This window comes from Macaca nemestrina, chromosome 3 (assembly GCF_043159975.1).
Source record: "Macaca nemestrina isolate mMacNem1 chromosome 3, mMacNem.hap1, whole genome shotgun sequence".
Classification (NCBI taxonomy): domain Eukaryota; kingdom Metazoa; phylum Chordata; class Mammalia; order Primates; family Cercopithecidae; genus Macaca; species Macaca nemestrina.
Window position 1 is genome coordinate 155,765,768 of NC_092127.1, and position 20,107 is coordinate 155,785,874.

Here is a 20,107-nt window from a genome sequence, read left to right on the forward strand (position 1 = left end):
GGTGGCAGAAACCATTTTTTAATCTTAGTCCCTCTTTGATTTACTTCCAAGATGCTGGTATGATTCTGTGAATCTTTTTGGAGCTAATGAAAACACAAAGTAATTAGCCACTGGCGTTGGAAAGCTTTGCTTCATTTCTCTTAGAAGTGATTTCTCTTAAACGCATTCATGCTTCTGAGCTTAAGGTGCTCATTCTGCATATCGATCCTGGGTCCAAGCAAACAAGACCGGTTATTTTAGCAGAAATGCATTTTGTAAGAAGTAGTGTTTGCCACACTATAAAACTAATCTTTTATACTGCAGTTGCTTTCCCATACCACCTTTCCCTACAGGGGGTTATTTAACTCACAAATGCTCACCAGTAACACCTAAGATCCAGGCAAGCAGATCACTTGCCCTGGGGCCCGCATGACACAAACGCTCAAGCTCAAAGACTTATTTCCTTTTTGTATTAATAAAAGGTTTTTGCAAGTTTGGGAAACAAGTAAATAATGGGGAATAACAGAGAAAAATCCATGAACCAATGCAGGTGTCCAGGCCACAGAATATGAGACTGGGAGGGTGCAGGTCGGGGGAGGGAGGAGGGAAATCAGTCAGCCCCCGGGAAACGAGTAAAGAGGGGTTGCTGTGTTTAAAGTCGGCTGCCCCAGTCACCCAGAGTAGGTGCCCAGGCAGACCAGGTTCCTCAGTAACTGTGCTCCTCCCTTCCCTTTGTTCTGAAGGGGTAGGACAGGGAGGCAACTGCCTGGGAATCTTGAGTTGAAAAAGCAAGGCAAGGGTGGGGAAGGTGTCGGGGGATGGGAAACAGGGTTGGGGTGGGGAGGGGTGCAGGCAGAATCTGTGTACCCCGGTAGCCTGGGAAGATGAACAGGGGCAGTCCTATCCAAGGCTTTGATAGATCCAGTTAGTGCCCAGGGTACCTGGGCCAGGCCACCCCCCACTCTGCCTGGCCCCCAACAGATTCACATTACCATTCAGGTGCATGCAGGTGGGCTGGCCCAGGGAAGTATTTTGAAGCAGAGAATGCAGGCCAGGCCATGGGTGATGCTTGATTTATAACTTCATAAATATTTAGAACTTTAATATATTTGGACAAATGAAACATGGGCCTCATTTTGTACTCTTGCTACCGTGCTTCCTGCAATTGATTGCGATGGCCACAATGCTCACAGAATAGTCAAACACAAGTGGGCCAATAAGCTAGGGATACTAGCTTATCGCTTCCTACTTGCCACTCCTGAGTTTCACACTGCGCATTAGCATATTACAGGCTCTGGTAAGTTATGCAGGGGGAAAATCATTTAATTGTGTATACAGTTGGTCCCCAACTTAACAATTTTTCAAGTTTATGATGGTGCAAAAGCAATATGCAGTCGGTAGAAACTGTACTTCAAATACCCAAACAATCATTCTGTTTTTCACTTTTAGGTTGGTATTCAATATATTTCGTGAGATATTCAACACTTTATCATAAAATAGGCTTTGTGTGAGAGGATTTTGCCCAACTGCAGGCTAACATAAATATTTTGGGCACATTTAAGGTAGGCTAGGCTGAGCTATAATGTTCAGTAAGTTTGGCGTTATCAAATGCAGTTTTGACTTTGAGTATTTTCAACTTACGATGTCTTTATTGGGATGTAACCCCATTCTTAAGTTGAAGAGCATCTGTAATCTAAAATTTCCCAAACTCCCTTGGATGACCATAAATGTTATCCAAATGTGGTTACACCAGATGGGAAATTCTATTAGAATTTAATGACATTGGAAGTTGGCTCCACCTGTCATTGTCCTAGAACTTCGAGGTGGTTTAAACATTCAGAAGCTTTTCCAGGGGCACGGCCCCTCTTTGTCTTTTGAGGGGAAAGGGGATGTTTATGTGAATAAAGCCACAGAAAGACCACTGAGGAAAGTTCAGTAGTAGGAAAATAAGAGAAACAATTAGGAATTATTTAATTTCTAAATTTCACTAGGCGGTGCTCTCAGGAATGTCAAGTAAGGAGTGGGCAGATAGGAGGAGGAAGTGTGGGGCAGGGGGATTGAGTACAGAAAATACAGAATATGTGTTAAAAGGCAAGAGAGGAAAGCAGTGGGTATGTTAAGAGGAGGATAAAGGGGAAGAAACCAGCATGATAAACAAGAGAGAATGAAACAATGATCTTGCTCTTTCTTTTGCAGATTATTTCCTGGGCACTGACTGTGGGCCAGGGCAGGGGTACCAGCTGGCCAAGTGGCCCAGCCTCATGGAGCTTATACCTGAGTGCGTGTGGGGTGGAAGAGTGACCAATATATACGTATGACCAGAAGATAGTGTGATAACTATCATAAGAGATGTAAAAAGTGCTAGAGGAAGTCAGAATGGACAGCATTTAACCCACTTGGTCCTACAATTTACCTGTTTACAAGTCCATATCTTCCTCTGGCCTAGGGATTTCTCAGGAGGCAGGAAGGGCCCCTCACCCTCCCATCTATCCCAAGACCTTATATTTTTAGGCCCTCAACAAATGTTTGTTGAATAAATGAATGGAATCCCTTCATGCTGGGTAATGCATCTCCTACCATTAGAGTCCCTTCTTTTCACAGTCCTGAGGGCCTCAAGTACTCCAAGTCCAATCAAAAATAGCCAGTCTATGGAGGCCCGCATAATCTAATGCTTATCTCCTCTTGAAGCTTTACTTATTTCAAGTTTCTTTTATTTTCTATTCTAAGATGAGCCATTTACTATCAAAAGCACATGAAATTTTCAGAGGATTTACTTAAATAGGCCAGTGATTTTTGTCTTTCTTATTCTATTTTCCATAAACAAGAAATGAGAATGTGTTTCTTTGGAATGCCCTTCCTCTCCATCCCTCCCCAGGAGCATGAACAACTGACATCTTTGTTCTAAATGCAATTTAAAATGGAAAACTTCAGATCTGTGCCATGGATGCCAGCTCTGGGATCGTTCTGGGGTTCCCATCCATCATCAATGAACTCAGCTTCCCAGGAAACTCAGGATTCCCAGTATTGGCTTGGGAGTGAGCCTCCACAGATAGTCCCTAGTTTTGTAATGTGGGTTATGCAACAAGTGATGGATCCCTTCTCTGTTCTGCAGAGATACTTAGGACTCCCTAAGTGAGACAATTTGCCTATAAATAAGAATTGATATTGACTATGGTGGGCCTCTTGGATTGGCTATTGGGAGTGGGGGAAGGATTCATTTACGTATCAGTCACTGTGCTTGGGGCTTCTGAATAATTATTTCAATTAAGGCTCATAACAACTTCAAAAGAAAAGTACTGTCACCTTATTGTACAGCTAAGGAAGATGAGGTTCAGAGAAGTTATATAACACCTTCAGGGCTACACAGCTAGATCCAGAGTCAAAGGTACAGTAGTGATTATGTGGCTGAGCTGGGGTTGCTCATGGGCAATGCCACAGTTGGTTGTGCCACAGAGAAAGTCTCCAAATCCAATAGAAATTCCAGAGGACAAATGAGGAGGACAGGCCCGAGATTAGAAACACCAGTTCAGATGCCATGCAGCAGCAAGGAATGTCCACAGCACCTTGTGTCTTATTTTAATTAGCAAGTGCTTTCTTATTTCATTAAAATACAAAATGGAAAGCAACATTATAGTTAATATTGGTCAAATACTGATTATGAGAAGGGGTACAAAAATGAGAGCTTGGGTCTCTTGGAGAGTTCAGGCAGGTCCTATCTGCCAACAATATACTATGTTCAAGTATTATCCTCATATTAAAAAATGAGATGCATTTTAAAAAATGTGTCTATAGAAACTGTCAGTTTTAATACTAATTCCTACTGTCACATTCTATTCTATTCTATTCTATTCTATTCTATTCTATTCTATTCTATTCTATTCTATGAGATGGAGTCTCACTTTGTTGCCCAGGCTGCACTGCAGTGGTGTGATCTTGGCTCACTGCAACCTCTTCCTCCTGGGTTGAAGCAATTCTCCTGCCTCAGCCTCCTGAGTAGCTGGGATTACAGGTGCCCGCCAGCACGCCCAACTAATTTTTGTATTTTTAGTAGAGACAGGGGTTCACCATGTTGGCCAGGCTGGTCTTGAACTCCTGACCTCAAGTGATCCACCTACCTCGGTCTCCCAAAGTGCTGGGATTACAGGTGTGAGCCACTATGCCCAGTCTGTCACATTCATTTTAATTGCCTCTTAGATTTTGCTTTCTTATCACTTATTTCCAGGCACGGTAACACTTCCATATAATGATAATCCATATCTTTATAATTTACCCAATGGCGCTATATATGACTTTTAATTATTCTTTTAAAAATCAATTGTTTGGGTCTCAATTTTGGTTGAATACTCCTTTTTTTTTTTGTTTTTTGTTTTTTTCTGAGATGAAGTTTTGCTCAGTCGCCCAGACTGGAGTCCAGTGGCATTATCTCGGGTCACTGCAACCTCTGTCTCCTGGGTTCAAGCAATTCTCCTGCCTCGGCCTCCAAAGTAGCACCACCACACCTGGCTAATTTTTGTATTTTTAGTAGAGATGGTGTTTCACCATGTCGGTCAGCCTGATTTTGAACACCTGACCTCGTGATCTGCCCGCCTAATCCTCCCAAAGTGTTGGGATTACAGGCATGAGCCACTGCACCCAGTCTGAATACTCTTTAAGCCAATCAAATGTTATAAATTAAAATCACACTAACTCATAATCTTATTCCTTAAAATGAGTGACTTACAGGTGTTGTAACAGGTGACTTTTCACTGCTTGGAGAATCCACTGTGCAGAAAAAAAAAGAAAGAAAAAAAGATACGAATGTGAGTATCTTCTAATTGTCTTTGTTTTTGACCTATCAGTGGAGTGTAGTTCCTACATCAGCTTTAAACCAATTTTTGTGTGTGTGTGTCTTTGTGTTTGTGTTTGGTAAGCCAAGAACATCAGAAAATCATAATAAAGCAGACAACCCCTGTAGCAGGTTGCACCCATCACCAAAGAAAGTTAAAACCACTATCAAATGATTGATCACATCAATTAACACCAGGTACCAGACTACAGGAAGCAAAAACTGTTCCTATTAGTACTGATTCTTAGTGCACTTTGCATTCTGGCTTGACTAAGTAGTTCCCTCACTGTCTGGCATGGAGAAGTACCATACAAAGAGAGGCCAGATGTCACCCAGGAAGCAAACACAGTGACACAGTTAACAAGAGAACCATGATCAGTTTCCGGTAAATGCTTTTAATTTTTTTTTGTTTTTAAAGGCAGGGGACTATCAAGAAAATGATTAATATTATTATTTCTCTGAATTCTTGAAATCAACATAAAGTTGTGTGATTCTCTCCCCCCACCCACAATTTTAGCATAATCGGTAGTAATACCAAAGAACTAGCTCTTTGCTAACTGTGCATAAGAAATAATTCTTTTCCCCAGAAATCAGAAATGAAGACAAGTGCCAGACATCATTGATCGCCCCAACATGGATTTTTGCACAAAAGAAATACAGCTACTCAGTATGCAGTTTACCTGACTGGGAGAAAAACTGGGATCGTCGCCAAGAGTTCTGAACTCTAAGCGGAACACTGGCAGTGCCAGGCGACTCTAGATCAGATGGCAGAACAGAACAAACAGAAAACCATGAAAACTAGGGTGAGAACTGAATAGAACCATGCTCCCAAGTACGAAAGGGGGTTTGGCTATAGTCAATACCAGAACTGACAGTCAGTAAATCTACAGTACGAAATGTCTTAATAATACACAGATAAAACCTGAAGACATGGACAAAATCAACAGAACCGGGACAGTTTATGCTATTGTTTGTCTTCTTTGGTGTTAGGTGAAATTTCATAGGGTCACACTTAATGGTGATAGTGTTAAAATGTTAAATCTCAAAATGATAGGATGATATACTATGCAAGAACAAAAATGTACAATTTGTATTGCTTTTTGGAGAACACTAGAAAAGTATAAAGGGCAGCAAAGATGGGTGGTTTAATTACTATTTCATATATATTACACTTCATAAGTTTTTTGTATATATAAATAAAGGTTGTGTATATGCCTGTCTGTGGTGATTCACGGCAAGGATTTGCATCCTTAAAACTCTGCTGTTCTCATCATTTTCAAGCCCCCCAAAAAATCAGTTTTTAATGTGCACATATTTCACTGAAACATCAGTTTGAGATATCTTTCTGCTGCTGAGAGGCAGTTAAGAAAAGAAAATTTGTCACTTTCAAATGTATTTTATGAATGTTTTCAGGGCATTTAAAGACTGAATGCATGGGTGTGTGTGTAAGGAAAATGTGTGGAACAGCATTAGGGTCGACCAGCAGATCTTCAGTGACCTGTGTGACCAGTCTACGAATGGATGACTTTATAGAAATGGGGAAGAGACCACTTTCTGGATGAGAAAGTATTAGGTGTCTCTCCAGGATACCTGATCCTAACTCTAGAGTTCCACTGGACTTGATGCTTGACTTCAGATCAGTCCCTTAAATGGGTGCTGGGCAGAGACCTATGTCTCCCCGATTTCCCCATCCCAATTGAAGACAAATCATGTATTTTAAGGTTACATTTATTAGATGTCTTTGGCTTCTTGAAAGATGGAAACTTTATAAACTTCAAGCAATTATTACTGTTATTGTCATATCAATCAATGATATTTTTGGTGCACAATTTAAATAAATACTTGAGGCCACTGCTTTTCAGAGTGTGGTGAGATGTGCAGCTTGAGCATCACCTGGGAACCTGTAAGAAATGCAAATCCTCTGGCCCCAGCTTAGACCTACTGAATGAGACACTGTGAGAGTGGGCTCCAAGCCCTACAGGGACCCTGGCACACACCAGTGTTTGAGAACTGCAGTGAAAAACTGGATCTCCACAACATGAACACTCTTATTTTAAAGAAAGGATTCAAGAGTAGTTTATTCCTGCCTGGCGTCTTGCTCTATTCTTTTACTACTCCTGCTGCTATTCTACGATTACTAGATTACATTATGAATGCTTATTCTGGGCCAGGTATTGAGCTAAACACTTTTTATGGATTCTCCCATTTGGTATTTCTAATATCCCTATGAGGTTATTACTGGTATTATTTCTAGTTTACAGGTACTGATTAGAGATTAGGGGAAATCTGATGGGTACAGTCACACAGCTAAGAACTACACACATGAAAATCTGAACCCAGGCATTCTGTCTCCAGAGCATGCAGCTATAGTTACAGTTTCCATGAACCGGGTAAAAGCATTGATATGGTTTGGCTATGTCTCCTCCCAAATCTTGAATTGTAGCTGCCAAAATTCCCACGTGTCATGGGAGGGACCTGGTACAAGGTAATTGAATCATGAGGGCAGGTCTTTCTTGTGCTATTCTCGTGATAGTGAATAAGTCTCATGAGCTCTGATGGTTTTATAAAGGGGAGTTTCCCTGCACAAGCTCTCTCTTTGCTGGCCGCCATGTAAGACGTCCCATTGCTCTTCCTTCATCTTCCACTATGATTGTGAGGCCTCTCTAGCCATGTGGAATTGTGTGTCAATGAAGCCTCTTTGCTTTATAAATTACCCAGTCTCAGGTATGTTTTTATCAGCAGCATGGAAACAAACTAATACAAGTATACAACTGGTGTACTCCAAATATAATTCTATCTTAAAGAATAAATTTTGAAATGTTTCAGTACTCTACTAAATTTTATTTTTTAATCATTCAACTTGGGTAAAGAATGAAGTAAAGTTTCTCAATTCAGCAGCACATTTGATAAAATCAAAATGCCTCACAATAAGTAATGGAATGTGTAAATTTATAAGAAAACAAAACATGGCTTTAAAATGGCTTAAAATATTTATTCCCTCTCTATACCACTTATCTACACAATTACAAAGTACTAGAAATAGGGCAGAATTAAAATTGGTCCAAATACGGCCATTTGCTGGCCCAGTTGTGACACTTCATTTTTGTTAATTCCCTTCAGGACAGTAGGACTGACAAATTTAAGATAAATGCTTCGAAAATAGTATTGAACTTGTTTCCACATTATGAACCTAGTAACCATCAGTACATGTACCAGTTAATTATTCCCAAGAGTTCCCTGTTATGTAGATAAAGCCCAACTTATCTGCCAAACATCAATAATAGCTAACGGAAGCCAACTCAGACTCTGCCAGTGGCTGAAATAGCTGCCCACCCTTAAAAAGAAAAGTAAAAATAAGCTAAATCTACAAAATCCACTGGGGAAAGTCTATTAAAAAAGAAAAACAAGAAACCCTACAGTTCTTGCCTCCTGAACTCTAGCTGTTTTTTAAAAAAATGTTTAGGCTGGGCGTGGTGGCTCACACCTGTAATCCCAGCACTTTGGGAGGCTAAGGCGGGCAGATCATGAAGTCAGGAGATGAGACTATCCTGGCTAACACAGTGAAACCCCATTTCTACTAAAAATACAAAAAATTAGCCAGGTGTGGTGGCAGGTGCCTGTAGTCCCAGCTACTTGGGAGGCTGAGGCAGGAGAATGGCGTGAACTGGGGAGGCGGAGCTTGCAGTGAGCCTAAATCGTGCCACTGCACTCCAGCCTGGGCGACAGAGCAAGACTCCCTCAAGAAAGGGAAGGGGAGGGGAGGGGAGGGGAGGGGGAAAGGAAAGAAAGAAAGAAAGAAAAAAAGAAATGAAAAAGAAAAGAAAAGAAAAAGAAAAAGAAAGAAAGAAAGTAAGCTTAAATTTAATTTTTTTTTTTGGTAGCAACAAAGTCTTGCTGTGTTGCCCAGGCTGGTCTCAAACTCCTGGCCTCAAGTGCTCCTGCCTCGGCCTCCCAAAGTGTTGGGATTACAGGTGTGAGCCACTGCGTCTGGCCCATTTCCACATCTAGAGAGAGATCTCACAGCAGTAAAATTCAGTGGTCTAGTTGTTTTGAAGAATAGTCCCTCTGGGTTGTGAATTCTCAGAACCCATCCTCCACTGTTCACATCCCTCAGGGCCCTTTCTGGTGGTTGTGGGCACCTGGGATTCCCCCTGGGATAAAGGGATTCAAACTGGGTTCTTAAAGAATAAAGGGGTGAAGTCACAACCCTAAATATGGCCTACACAGTACTTGGGGAATTTTCAGTGGTCAGTGCCATTTTAAGACTTTCTTATAAGGCCCTAAATGCCTATGTTTTTAGAGGCAACCCCTTCCCACATCATATCAAACACATTAAAATACATCCTCAGTATGTATGTGTTAAACATTTTTAAATCCTCAGTATTGTGTGTGTGTGTTACAAATACACACATATGTTTCTCATATATACATATATATATATATATAGCTACAAATGATTTTTGGAAAGATTAAAATGTTTGTCTATAACCTGTTTAACTATGATGGTGAATGATTTCTCAATAATCATCAGGCACCCAGGAATTATTATGGAGTAAAAAAAATGGCTTTTTCTCAAAATTATTGTCAAATTAAATGGTGATGACTAGAATTAACAGTGAAATAGACATAATATTAAACTTTTTATTAAATATATTAATTTCTGAGTTTATGACTATCTTTATATTTTAGAGATAATAATTTTTTTTTTTTTTTTGAGACAGAGTCTCACTCTGTCGCCCAGGCTGGAGTGCAGTGGCATGATCTCGGCTCACTGCAACCTCCGCCTCCTGGGTTCAAGCGATTCTCCTGCCTCAGCCTCCTGAGTAGCTGGGACTAAAGGCATGTGCCACCACGTCCAGCTAATTTTGATAATACCAAAATTTTAAAGCTCTAACACTTGTATAGGCTCTATTGTGCCTATAGTGCCTGGCTGACCAAATGGCCTTGGCAGCTAGGGTTCTTGGTCTGCTAAAATAGAGAATCCAGCCCCAGCTTTCCATTCTTAAGTTATAAATTCAGCCATCACAGACTCTGGCAAACATGCTGGCTAAAGGAATATCAACATAAAGGACGTAATCTTCCTCTAAATTAAGTAATAGTTTACTACAGATGGGCTCAGCAGAACAAGTAGACCTAAAATAAAACATGTCCTCCTCTTTACCTTGAGAATTGAGATTTGGCAAATGCAGTTGGTTGGTTTCCGGCATTTTGTCCAGAAATGGAAATGTCAGCGTTGCTTCTGGTTCCGGAGATTTTGGCTTTACCACCTGGACAATGGACAACAGGCATAAACATTACAATAACTGTCCATTAATAAACACACAGGTGACATAAAATTTAAGGATCCATGGTTATAACAGAAGTCAATCAGTTCAAACATTTAACATTTCACTTTAACTTTAAACATTTAATTTTTTGTTTCTTTCCTAAAACGCTTTCATCCTTCTCTACATTAATAGAAAGTCAATTTTTTAGGTAAGTCAGACAAGAGCATAAAAATGTAATGATCACTTTTCTCCAAACCAGAAGACAATATAATTCCATCTTTGGAATTACACATCACTCTCTCTTATTTACTTATTAAACAATCACAAATTCTCTTCACAGTACCACACAAAACTGAGTTTGTAATGTCAGGAAATTAGATGTTCCACATAAGATAATTAAAACAAATCTTACTCCATAAGTGCTAAACATTCAAGTAATATTACTTTTCAATAGACATTATTCTAAAGACATTACATAACCACCCACAAATTTATGCAAAGCACATTAAAGACAGTATACTTTGCCTGTTGACAAAGAAGCATTATTATCAATAACCACTGTCAAACAGTGCCTTAGTATCTGATGCCCTTAAGGAATTCTTGAGGCATGTTAGACTACTTGTCACTACTTGTAAATAGTTGCAAAATTACAGACTTTAAAAATTCTTATGTTTGTTTTGTAAAATAGATTTTTCTTGTTATTGCTACTTAATTTTGTTTCTCCCTAATCTGAATGACCTTTAGTAGAAGCACCCTTCTGATTTGTTACTTCTAATCAGCTGATTGCTGAAAGACCAGATTACCAAACTTACAAAAACAAAAATGTCTAAAATAAGCATCGGTTGACACTGTGCGTAGGTCTGAATGAAGAGCGTGCTGTATAAGTTTATGTTTTTTGAGTTGCTCACAGGACCTTCTCTGATTCACTCTTTGGATAGTGGCTTTGTTCCTGATAGATTAATGACCTCAGGGCGAGTGAGACCACAGAGCACTTGTTTCATTACACGTTGATCCCTAATTTGGTCCTCAGAATAATTTATGTTAGAATTTATCCTCCGAAGGATTTATTTTTCTTTATGAATAACATATTCAACTCTAAGAGAATCTGGAAGAAAACTAATCACCTCATTCTGCATTACAGAGGTCAACCAGGTGTCCAAATGAATGTTGGTGCTACACAGCAAATGATAAGGTCTAGCCTTCCCTAAGCTGACAACCCACCAATTAGCCTCAGAGCATTTCCTCATAGTGGAGGCTGGCAAAAACACGCTTCAGTAATGCCTGGTTGTAAATGAAACAGTTAAGGGTCATCAGCAATGATCAAAATGACCGCTATGTAAAAAGGTCAGCCTGTAAGCATGGGTGCTTTGTTGTAATCCTGCATATTTAATTTTATGCTTAAAAAATATTCTCAGAATAATGTTTACCAGATGACCAAAAGGCAAAATGCACAGAAACACACACACAAACAAACTGAAGAACTGAAAACAATTTTTTTCTGTAGTTGGGCAGGTGTGACTCTGGTGATCCACAGATGGACTCCAAGATGAGGTTGCACAGATGAGGCTGGCAATGACTACCTTTTACTTAGGGTATTCATTCTGTTCAAGTTAAATGTTTTTTTACTTGCAATCATACAGATTTTTCCTTTCAGTTTAGATTTAAGTGGCAAAAGCAAGTACATTTGGAAGGATAATAAATAATGGTTACTAGTCCAAAATAATGCAAAACCTGCAAAAGTGGGAACTTCTGCCTGCCTCCCAACATTTCACCCCCAGTTTGGTTCCCCTTTCCAGACCTGTAGACCATTCTTTAATTATCTATAAAAATGAAGAATAGCTAGGGTCTGAAATATTGAAAATGCATCAAGGCAACAGGCATTTTAGAGGCTCTACCAAGGATACAGAATTCTCAGCTCCTTAGGACAGGGACTGCATCATGTTCACTGTTGACTATCCAGTACCTAGCACACGGCCAGGCATGATATAGTAGGTGCACAGTCAATACTCGCTGAGTAAATGATGAATAAACTGGAGCTACAAATTTAAGGTTACTTTAAGGTCAGATCCAAATTGAGGATTCCTTCTGGAAGGTGGGACACCACCACAGATAGTCTTCCAGTTGTGCCAGTCCACGGTTTTCCATCTTGGTGGCCCAATAAAATTACCTGAGAGCTTTTAAAAATACAGATGCTTGGGATCTGCCTCCAGAGATTCTAATTTATTTGGCCTGGAATGGGCTTGGATTGTTTTGTTTGTTTTTGAGATGGGGTTTGCTGTGTCACCCAGGTTAGAGTGTAGTGGTGTAATCACGGCTCACAGCAGCCTTGACCTCCTGGGCTAAGTGATCCTCCCACCTAAGCCTCCAGAGTACCTGGAACTACAGGCGCTCACCATCATGCCTGGCTAATTTTTTTTTTTTTTTTTTTGTAGAGATGAAGACTTTCTGGGTTGCCCAGCCTGGTCTTGAACTCCTGGGCTCAAGTGATCCTCCTGCCCTGGCCTCCCAAAATGCCAGGATTACAGTTGTGAGCCACCACGCCCAGCTAGCTTGGTATTTTTTAAACTCTCAAGAGTAATCAAGGTTGAGAACAACTGCTGTAACTCATGAATATTTTTAGACTTTGTACCTGAAAACAAATCAAACTAATGTGTATGAGATGAGACTCTAAACAAGGAAGAAACTTTAACAAAGACAAGACTTTAAAACCTGTTATATCAGAATAATAATTTTCTAGGTTCCTTGTTATCCAAATCCAGTGGCATCGGAATTACCATTGCTAACAAATAGGTGATTACTGGAGAGAGATTGGCCAGTAAGCTGATGGGTTAAAAAGCAAATAAGCAAACACACACAGCAAACTAAAACCTAACTGCAAAGCTTTAAAACTTATATTACACCTTTCTACAAAGAACAGCCTGGCCAACATGGTGAAACCCTGTCTCTACTAAAAATATAAAAATTAGCCAGGTGTGGTGGCGGACGCCTGTAGCCCCAGCTACTCGGGAGCCTGAGGCAGGAGAATCACTTGAACCTGGGAAGCAGAAGTTGCAGTGAGCAGAGATTACGCCACTGCACTCCAGCCTGGGCCACAAAAGCAAAACCCCATCTCACAAAAAAAGAAAAAGAAAAAGTACACATTAAAGATAGGAAAAAAAGATGAGGGGAGAAAATAAATCTTCATTATTCACAACTGCCACAGCAACAGCTAGCTGTAATATGGGGCCATGTTAACTTGTGGGTTTAACCGCTTTCCTCCACTCTGCACTTCACCTTTTGTGACAGCACCAACTCCACCTTTCCACTCATTTCATTTTCTGGTTTCTTCTGGTCTTTTTCTTCTGGCACGTCGTTCTTCAGCTGGGGGCTGGAGGGAAATTCCACAAAGGCCACAGTCGGGCTGCATCGAGTCACAGTTGTTGTAAAATGCTGTGGTTCTGCAATGGAGTTACATCCAGAAACAGAGAAGGAAAAGAAAATCAAATAACTATAGGGCCATTTACTCTGCAATGCCACGAATATGACATTGCCATGATACAGACTTTCAGTCCATATCCTGTCCTGGCAATATAAGCTGGATGACAGTGTGCTGAGAGGTATAAAAGAGCCTAAGATGCTGGAATTCCCAAAGCTCTTTCATAGTACTGAACAACAAGCAACATAAAACATGTCCTATAACCACACTATGAAGAACTTCAGTTTTTGGTAAGGGTCATGGTTTACATCTGAATAACATTACATGGAACAGAAAGCTGACATGAAATATATAATGATTATGACAGCTGGGCTGGTTGAGAGAACATCTACAGGTAGTTTCTATCCCAGTGAATGAGCAGCAACCTGATGCTTCCTTTTTCTGTATTTCAATACTCCATTTTAACATCAGAATTTCTTAATTGGAATGTGTTATGGATTGTGGGGTATATGTATATAATGCAATGAAAATAAAGTGTTCTCTGATACTTAAAGAAGAATTAGGTTCACTTTAGAAGGGGTGGGAAAGTCACTACCCAAGGGGGCATATCAAAATGTGAAGGCACAATCTAGTTTGAAAAAGTATACGCTATTATTTTAAGTGATATTTAATTTATTTTAAAATGTCACTTAAAAATACTTGGTACTTAACAAATTATTTTTCTCAAGTGGTAAACACTTGAGAAAGGCCTTATAAAGGTAATAATTTGGTATTGGAAGAGGGTGAGAGGTTTTATAGTTTATCAAAAGAAGAAATGTGTTAAACATATTGATAAGGCTGCAAAAAATATTGAGCAACAAGACTTTCGGGAACAGGGGTATCCTTGCTAAAACAATGAATACAGTATATTATACTCACTGTCCAGATTCATGGCACTGTTTTATTCTTTTTAAACTATATGTGAGCACTATCATTTCAGCATCTATTTTTATGTTTTTGATCTCTCGCTTATCTGTTGCTGTTACTGTGTGTCAAAATCTTACCCTCAATTTTTAGCATAATTTATATGGGAGACCACAATATTCTTCATGATTATAGAGATAAATATATAAGAAATAAAATAAAACTGGGTAGCTTTAAGAAAAAGCACGGGTTCGTATTTTCAGAGCAACATTAACCATACGGGCAGAACTTCCCCAGGAAGCCTCTAGGTGGCAGCACAACCACACCACTCCTAGAGTCTAATTACTACCTTTCTGTGGCTCAGTAGGAAAATTCTTGGCTATTTCCATTACATCTTAAGAGTTATCATGATTTGCCTTAAAACTAGTCTCTTATGAAACAAACCTGATGAGGCAAGTTCTATATTCCCTTTTCTTGGTTTTCCACCGTCATTTTCGTCCTCTTGACTATTTGGTTCCGTTTTCTCAGTGGTTGCCTGAAAAAGAGATTTTTTTCCCCCCTGAATAAATTATTACTTTAATGGTTCTAAAAATTATTTTTTAAGCAGTAATTTTTAGGCCAACAAAGTGGTTTGCTCATATAAATTCCCTCTTTTACTTCCCAGGCAGCTTCATGGTGACAGCCTGGACTGGCTGGAGGGAGACATTCGAGGGAGAACAGGACACCCATGCGGTTCACTATCTCCCCAAACTTCCTATGACTGCCTCGGATGTACATCCCACATTTTCTTTTCTTTCACCACCAAAAGTTCAAAATCATGGCTATCCCCCACTTGTTCCTGAACACCTTTCAAGCTGGCTTAGGGACATAACACCAGTGAAGTCTTTTTGTCTTTTGTGGCCTGTCTGGGCATAGTTGCCTGTGTCCCTTAGCACTGTGGATTTTAGTCTAAAGTTCTCATCCTTCCTGGGCTCCCAGTGAATCTCTATTACTGGAGTTCTAATTCATTCTCTCCTTTTCCCTCTCCTCCCCACTCTCAGCCTACTCTTCTCTCATTGGTTCTTTTTCCTTTTCATCAAAGTATGGGTCATTCCGAAAGATTTCAACTGGACCCTGTTTTCCTCTACCTGTGCTGAATTACCCTCAAGTATATAAATTATTCCCATGGATTCACCATTACATTCTCCGTGTATAACTCATATTTTCATCTCCAGCTGTGAGAGTCCATCAGAGCTTTGGTTTCACCTCTAGGGTCAATGGCCTTCTCCTCCAAATTTGACAATTTCTGTTTATAGCAGCAGTTCTTCCCATCACATAAACTTTGAAGTGATCTTTGACTCATACCTTGTAAATAGTCATCATTTGCCAAGTCCTACTAAGTTTCGAACATACTAGTGCTCATACCCATCACTTCCTTTCTGTTTCTATGGCTGGGAATTCAGGTTTGCCTTTCCTCCTTGTTCTCCACTAAGAAGTCTCTGTGAGTTGGACCTCACTGTCTAATCCACTTGGCACATCACTGTCATGTTCAGCTCCATGGCACCTTCAGTTATTATTCTAATGCTTGTGTTCCTCTCTCTCAGTAGTACTTCAATTGTGTCAGTTTTATGCTTGATGGAATTTATAATAGTAAAAATAATTGGAACAACTTAAATACCCAATAATTGGGGAATGATTGAATGAATTACTGCATGTCCATAAAGGCAATATAATCATGAAAAAAAGATGTTGAATAATAGTTAATGATATGTGAAAATACTGTCCAATGATAGGAAATGTAAACTGTACATATAGTTTGATGTTTACATGTATAAGATTATATACATGCCTATACATAAACATATAGGAAAAAAAGAAAATATCAAAATGTTAATTGTAATTACTTTTAATGTGCTTAAATTTTGGGTGACTTTTCCTTCTCTTTACATGTATTTTATATATTCCAAAATGTTCTGTAATGACTATGTGTTACTTCTGTAATTGGAAAACAAAATCAATATAATTTTACATTGTCTTTCACTGGGAGCCAACTGACTCTAGAACAAAGTCCAAAATTATCCTGCTATTACAATATTTGCTTAGTAAAAATAAATAAAATGTTAAATTAAATACTAGCTAGATTATATTTTGACAATTAAAGAGAGCAAGTTAATGACTACTGCATTTTTTGGTAGAAGTTTCTTGTAAAAAGCTAAAGTTAAATTTTAAAGTGTGTATGAAATATTGCATACATTTTAAAAGATTTTAAGATAAAGGTTAAAGTTGATTTCAGAAAAGGCATTACTAAATAATTCATAAAATATCCCCATGGGTTCTCAAGAACTATGAATTTATTCATCTCTCATAAGTATATATATTTCATCCATAAATCCAATTTTGCCTCTCAAAATGAAATTTAAAGTTAATGCATTGGTGGAAACCATCACTGAATTCTTTAAAAACAAAAAAATTTTAAACAACAAAACTTTCAAGTTTCTAAAAGGTTTTACAATAGCATCTAGTGGCAAAATGTGATTTTTCTTTGGAGGATGGGGTAGTTTTGAAATCCTCATAATTAGATGGGCATTTTCTAATGATGGACAGTCATGTATCAATTCTGGAAGAACATAATATTAAGTTAAAATGCACTTTTAAAACCCTAGGCAGGAAATATGCATCACCTTGGTATTATTTAATGGATTTTGTAATATTTTCATATATCAGTAAGTCTGGGTTGAATCCCTGCAAGAGAATGAAATGAGTGAAAATAGTTAACTGTCTCTTTTGTTATATTTAGGTTATGGTACATGTGTATGTTTACATTGTTTACTATATGAACCACCAACATGGCAGTAGGATTTGAAGATCAACCAGTTTAGCATTGCAGAAGAATAAGTTGGGTTTTATAATTTAAAATGCTCGCCCACACATGTAGAAATATTAATAAATGATGGCATTTTTGTTTTATGATGTCTATATAGAAAATACTGGCAGAAATACTGATTTTTAGCTTTCCCTTCCCCACAAATGGATTACATTATAGAAAACCATCTGAGACCGGGAAACAAATTTGCAGTTAAATATTGATGAATGAGCCTCTTGAGAACACTGGTGTTTCCAAATACTATAAACAAAACAAATAACTGCACAACAGGGCCAACGTCTCACCAGACCAAAAATGAACAAAGAAATGAACATATTTTATTAAATCTAAAATGCCATCCATTTTAAGTTGTATTACTTTAGGTACTACTAAGAAAGAAAACACACCATCTGTTAAATATGCTGCACTATTGATTATAAGACAGATCCTGATTTAGAGATGTTAAAATGTGAAAAGTGTGCCACTTAGAATCAATGAAGTAAGACAATTCGTGAAGCCCTGTAGACCTGATGTGTGATGCAAAGGGGACGGGGTGCTCAAGCATTAACTACTTTACTAAGGCTTATTGTACCAGCGCACCACATTCCAGCAACGTTTTACCACTTATACGTGCCGGAGAACTTCTACTTTCAAGAATTCTCCCATTTCTCAAGGCATTTCTGTATGGCTCAGCACTCAAACACTAAACTCCAGATAACCCAATTTATCTTACCTTAAAAGAATGCTTTAAAGGTTACATCCTGACATTTGATATGGTAAATTGATAGTAGCAACAGCAGAAACTGCAATCAATATTTACTCACTTGCCACATGTCAGCGCTGTTGGGCCTTTCATAAGAATCATCTCACATAATTCTCAGAGCAAGCTTAGGAGGTAGGTGCCAATATGATTCCCTTTATACAAGCAAAGAAACTGAGGCCCGGGAGGTTAAGCAACTTACCGAGGGTCATACTGCTAGAAGGCAGGGGAGGTGGGAACCCTGCCTGTGCTGGTGATCTCAATGCTCCACCATCTGGGCTTAGAGTCATATCCCCTCCAAGCTGTCCTCCAGTATTTAGCAGTTTTGATCCAGGAGAGGCAATCTATCGCCTGAGAGTCTTGTTTATTGCTGAAGTGATTCAAACTGCTTTTTCCATTCCCTTTCTTTCCTCTACCTCCCACTCATTTATTCTGCAAAAGATTAGAACTCTCCTGGAATCTCTCCTGGCTCCTGGAGACCCAACTGCCCCTGGCCATCAGCTCATCTCAGGGATTTCTGTTCAGTCCAGGTTCTGAGGGATTAGGAGCCAGATGCGTAATCCTTGTTAAGTAAATAAATATTATGCATTATTTATGGAATGTATACTCTGGCTTAGTTTAAATGTATGCTAGTCATCAAAATCTGGCTACTGCTAGCAAAATATTCAGATAAAGTAAGAGAAAAAGCAAGCAATGTGAATATCAGGAACCCATTTAAAAATACTTTATACACACTGAGAAAAACAAGAATATACATTTTCTAAAAATCTTAGCATTAATTTCAGAGTGGCTGAGTAATAGGTAGTTGATGGTTTCTCCAGTTTTCTGTATTCTGCAATGTATATAGGCTATCTGTAATCAAGGGAAATCCCCAAAGCCAGGTTAATTAACTTATGTCTGGATACTCCATCCTGGAGGCTTATTACTTTTGTACTCACATCATTACTTCAAAGGAAATGAGTTCAAAGTTGGCAGTGATACACTCAGAGGTTTGCTTCAAACAAACCCGCCTTGCTGGAAAAATGTGTTTTCTGACCTGTATTTTTCTTTGGTTACAGCTCAACAGAGGAGAGCCCTTCCCTTCTCCAATTGGTAACACTTTCTCAAGAATGAAAACAAGTAAATAAAAACAGATCCCTGGATGTGAATGAATGAGAGCACAGAAAGACTGCATGGGACTCAGCCAGGAGCTGGCTTCCCCTTAACTGAGAGCGCGATCCAAACTGCCCGAGTGCCAGACTCAGCCCTGGGGCCTCAGGTGGGAGGCGGCAGTTTCCTGGCTTGAGAGAGACACGGTCTAGCCCAAAGCCTACCTGGCATCTGGCTGCTCATTTTAACTAGGATCTTGGTGGTGGACTGGCCCAGAGAACGATACTGGAAGATGTATTAGAAATGTGAAGCAGGAGGGCAAGCACCCTCCTGAGACTGAGGACCTGGGTGCTGGGCCTGTCTCTAGCATGGAGTTGCTGGTGAGCTCGGACTGATCATTTAACCTCTATGGGTTGGAACAAATGATGTCCAATGTCCTCTCCTGAGCAACGGTTCTGTGACTCTGAGTGATTTCCTGGCTCTTGTCTTGAATAGCTTATCTGGACACAAGCCTGGAAAATCAGTCTATTTATGCTCTGGCACTGCGGTGCCAGACCCAGGTGCCACATATGCTGTGCATGGATTTCTCTTTTCACTTTTATACCTCCAAATATCTACTGCCACTGGAAGACAGAGAATCTATACGGAGAATCAGGCTCTCCATGTCTTACACTTTTTTTTTTTTTTTTGGTACTAAACTTTTCAAATTAAAAAAAAAATGAGGTTTTGATCCAGGTAACTGGATAGGTAGGCCAGGTTAATTTTTTATTTTCTCTGATGTACGCTTTCTTGAAATCTGTAAATGCATCTGTATCTAAATCTCTTTAATGACTTAAAAATCATTAAATCTAGCAATCTTACAACTACTTCTAGATGGAGAAAACCAGTTTCTAAAGAAATGTTTATTGACATTTGCCATCTAAAAGGAATTTGCAGTTGGTCTCAGCTGTAAGAAAAACAGCACCTACTCAAATGCCTTCACCCTGCTCTCACTGCAAAATGCAATGTTTCAAGAAAGATCCAATTG

At 39.2% G+C, this 20,107-nt stretch overlaps 1 protein-coding gene across 31 annotated transcripts in view; it reads right to left on the reverse strand.

Moving 5' to 3' along the window:
* LOC105487715 (LIM and calponin homology domains 1) overlaps window positions 1-20,107 on the reverse strand; it is a 344,201-nt gene that overhangs the window by 23,806 nt on the left and 300,288 nt on the right. For 16 of the 31 annotated variants that reach the window (XM_024794726.2, XM_024794725.2, XM_011751274.3 and 13 more), the window contains 4 exons: window positions 14,834-14,924; window positions 13,345-13,508; window positions 9,966-10,071; window positions 4,700-4,740 (listed from right to left, as the gene is read on the reverse strand). In XM_024794726.2, the coding sequence (XP_024650494.2) occupies window positions 4,700-4,740; window positions 9,966-10,071; window positions 13,345-13,508; window positions 14,834-14,924 (402 nt within the window). Of the gene's footprint in view, window positions 1-4,699; window positions 4,741-5,484; window positions 5,560-9,965; window positions 10,072-13,344; window positions 13,509-14,833; window positions 14,925-20,107 lie in introns of all 31 variants that reach the window. The other 15 variants (XM_011751280.2, XM_011751272.3, XM_011751259.2 and 12 more) reach the window with 1 other exon arrangement.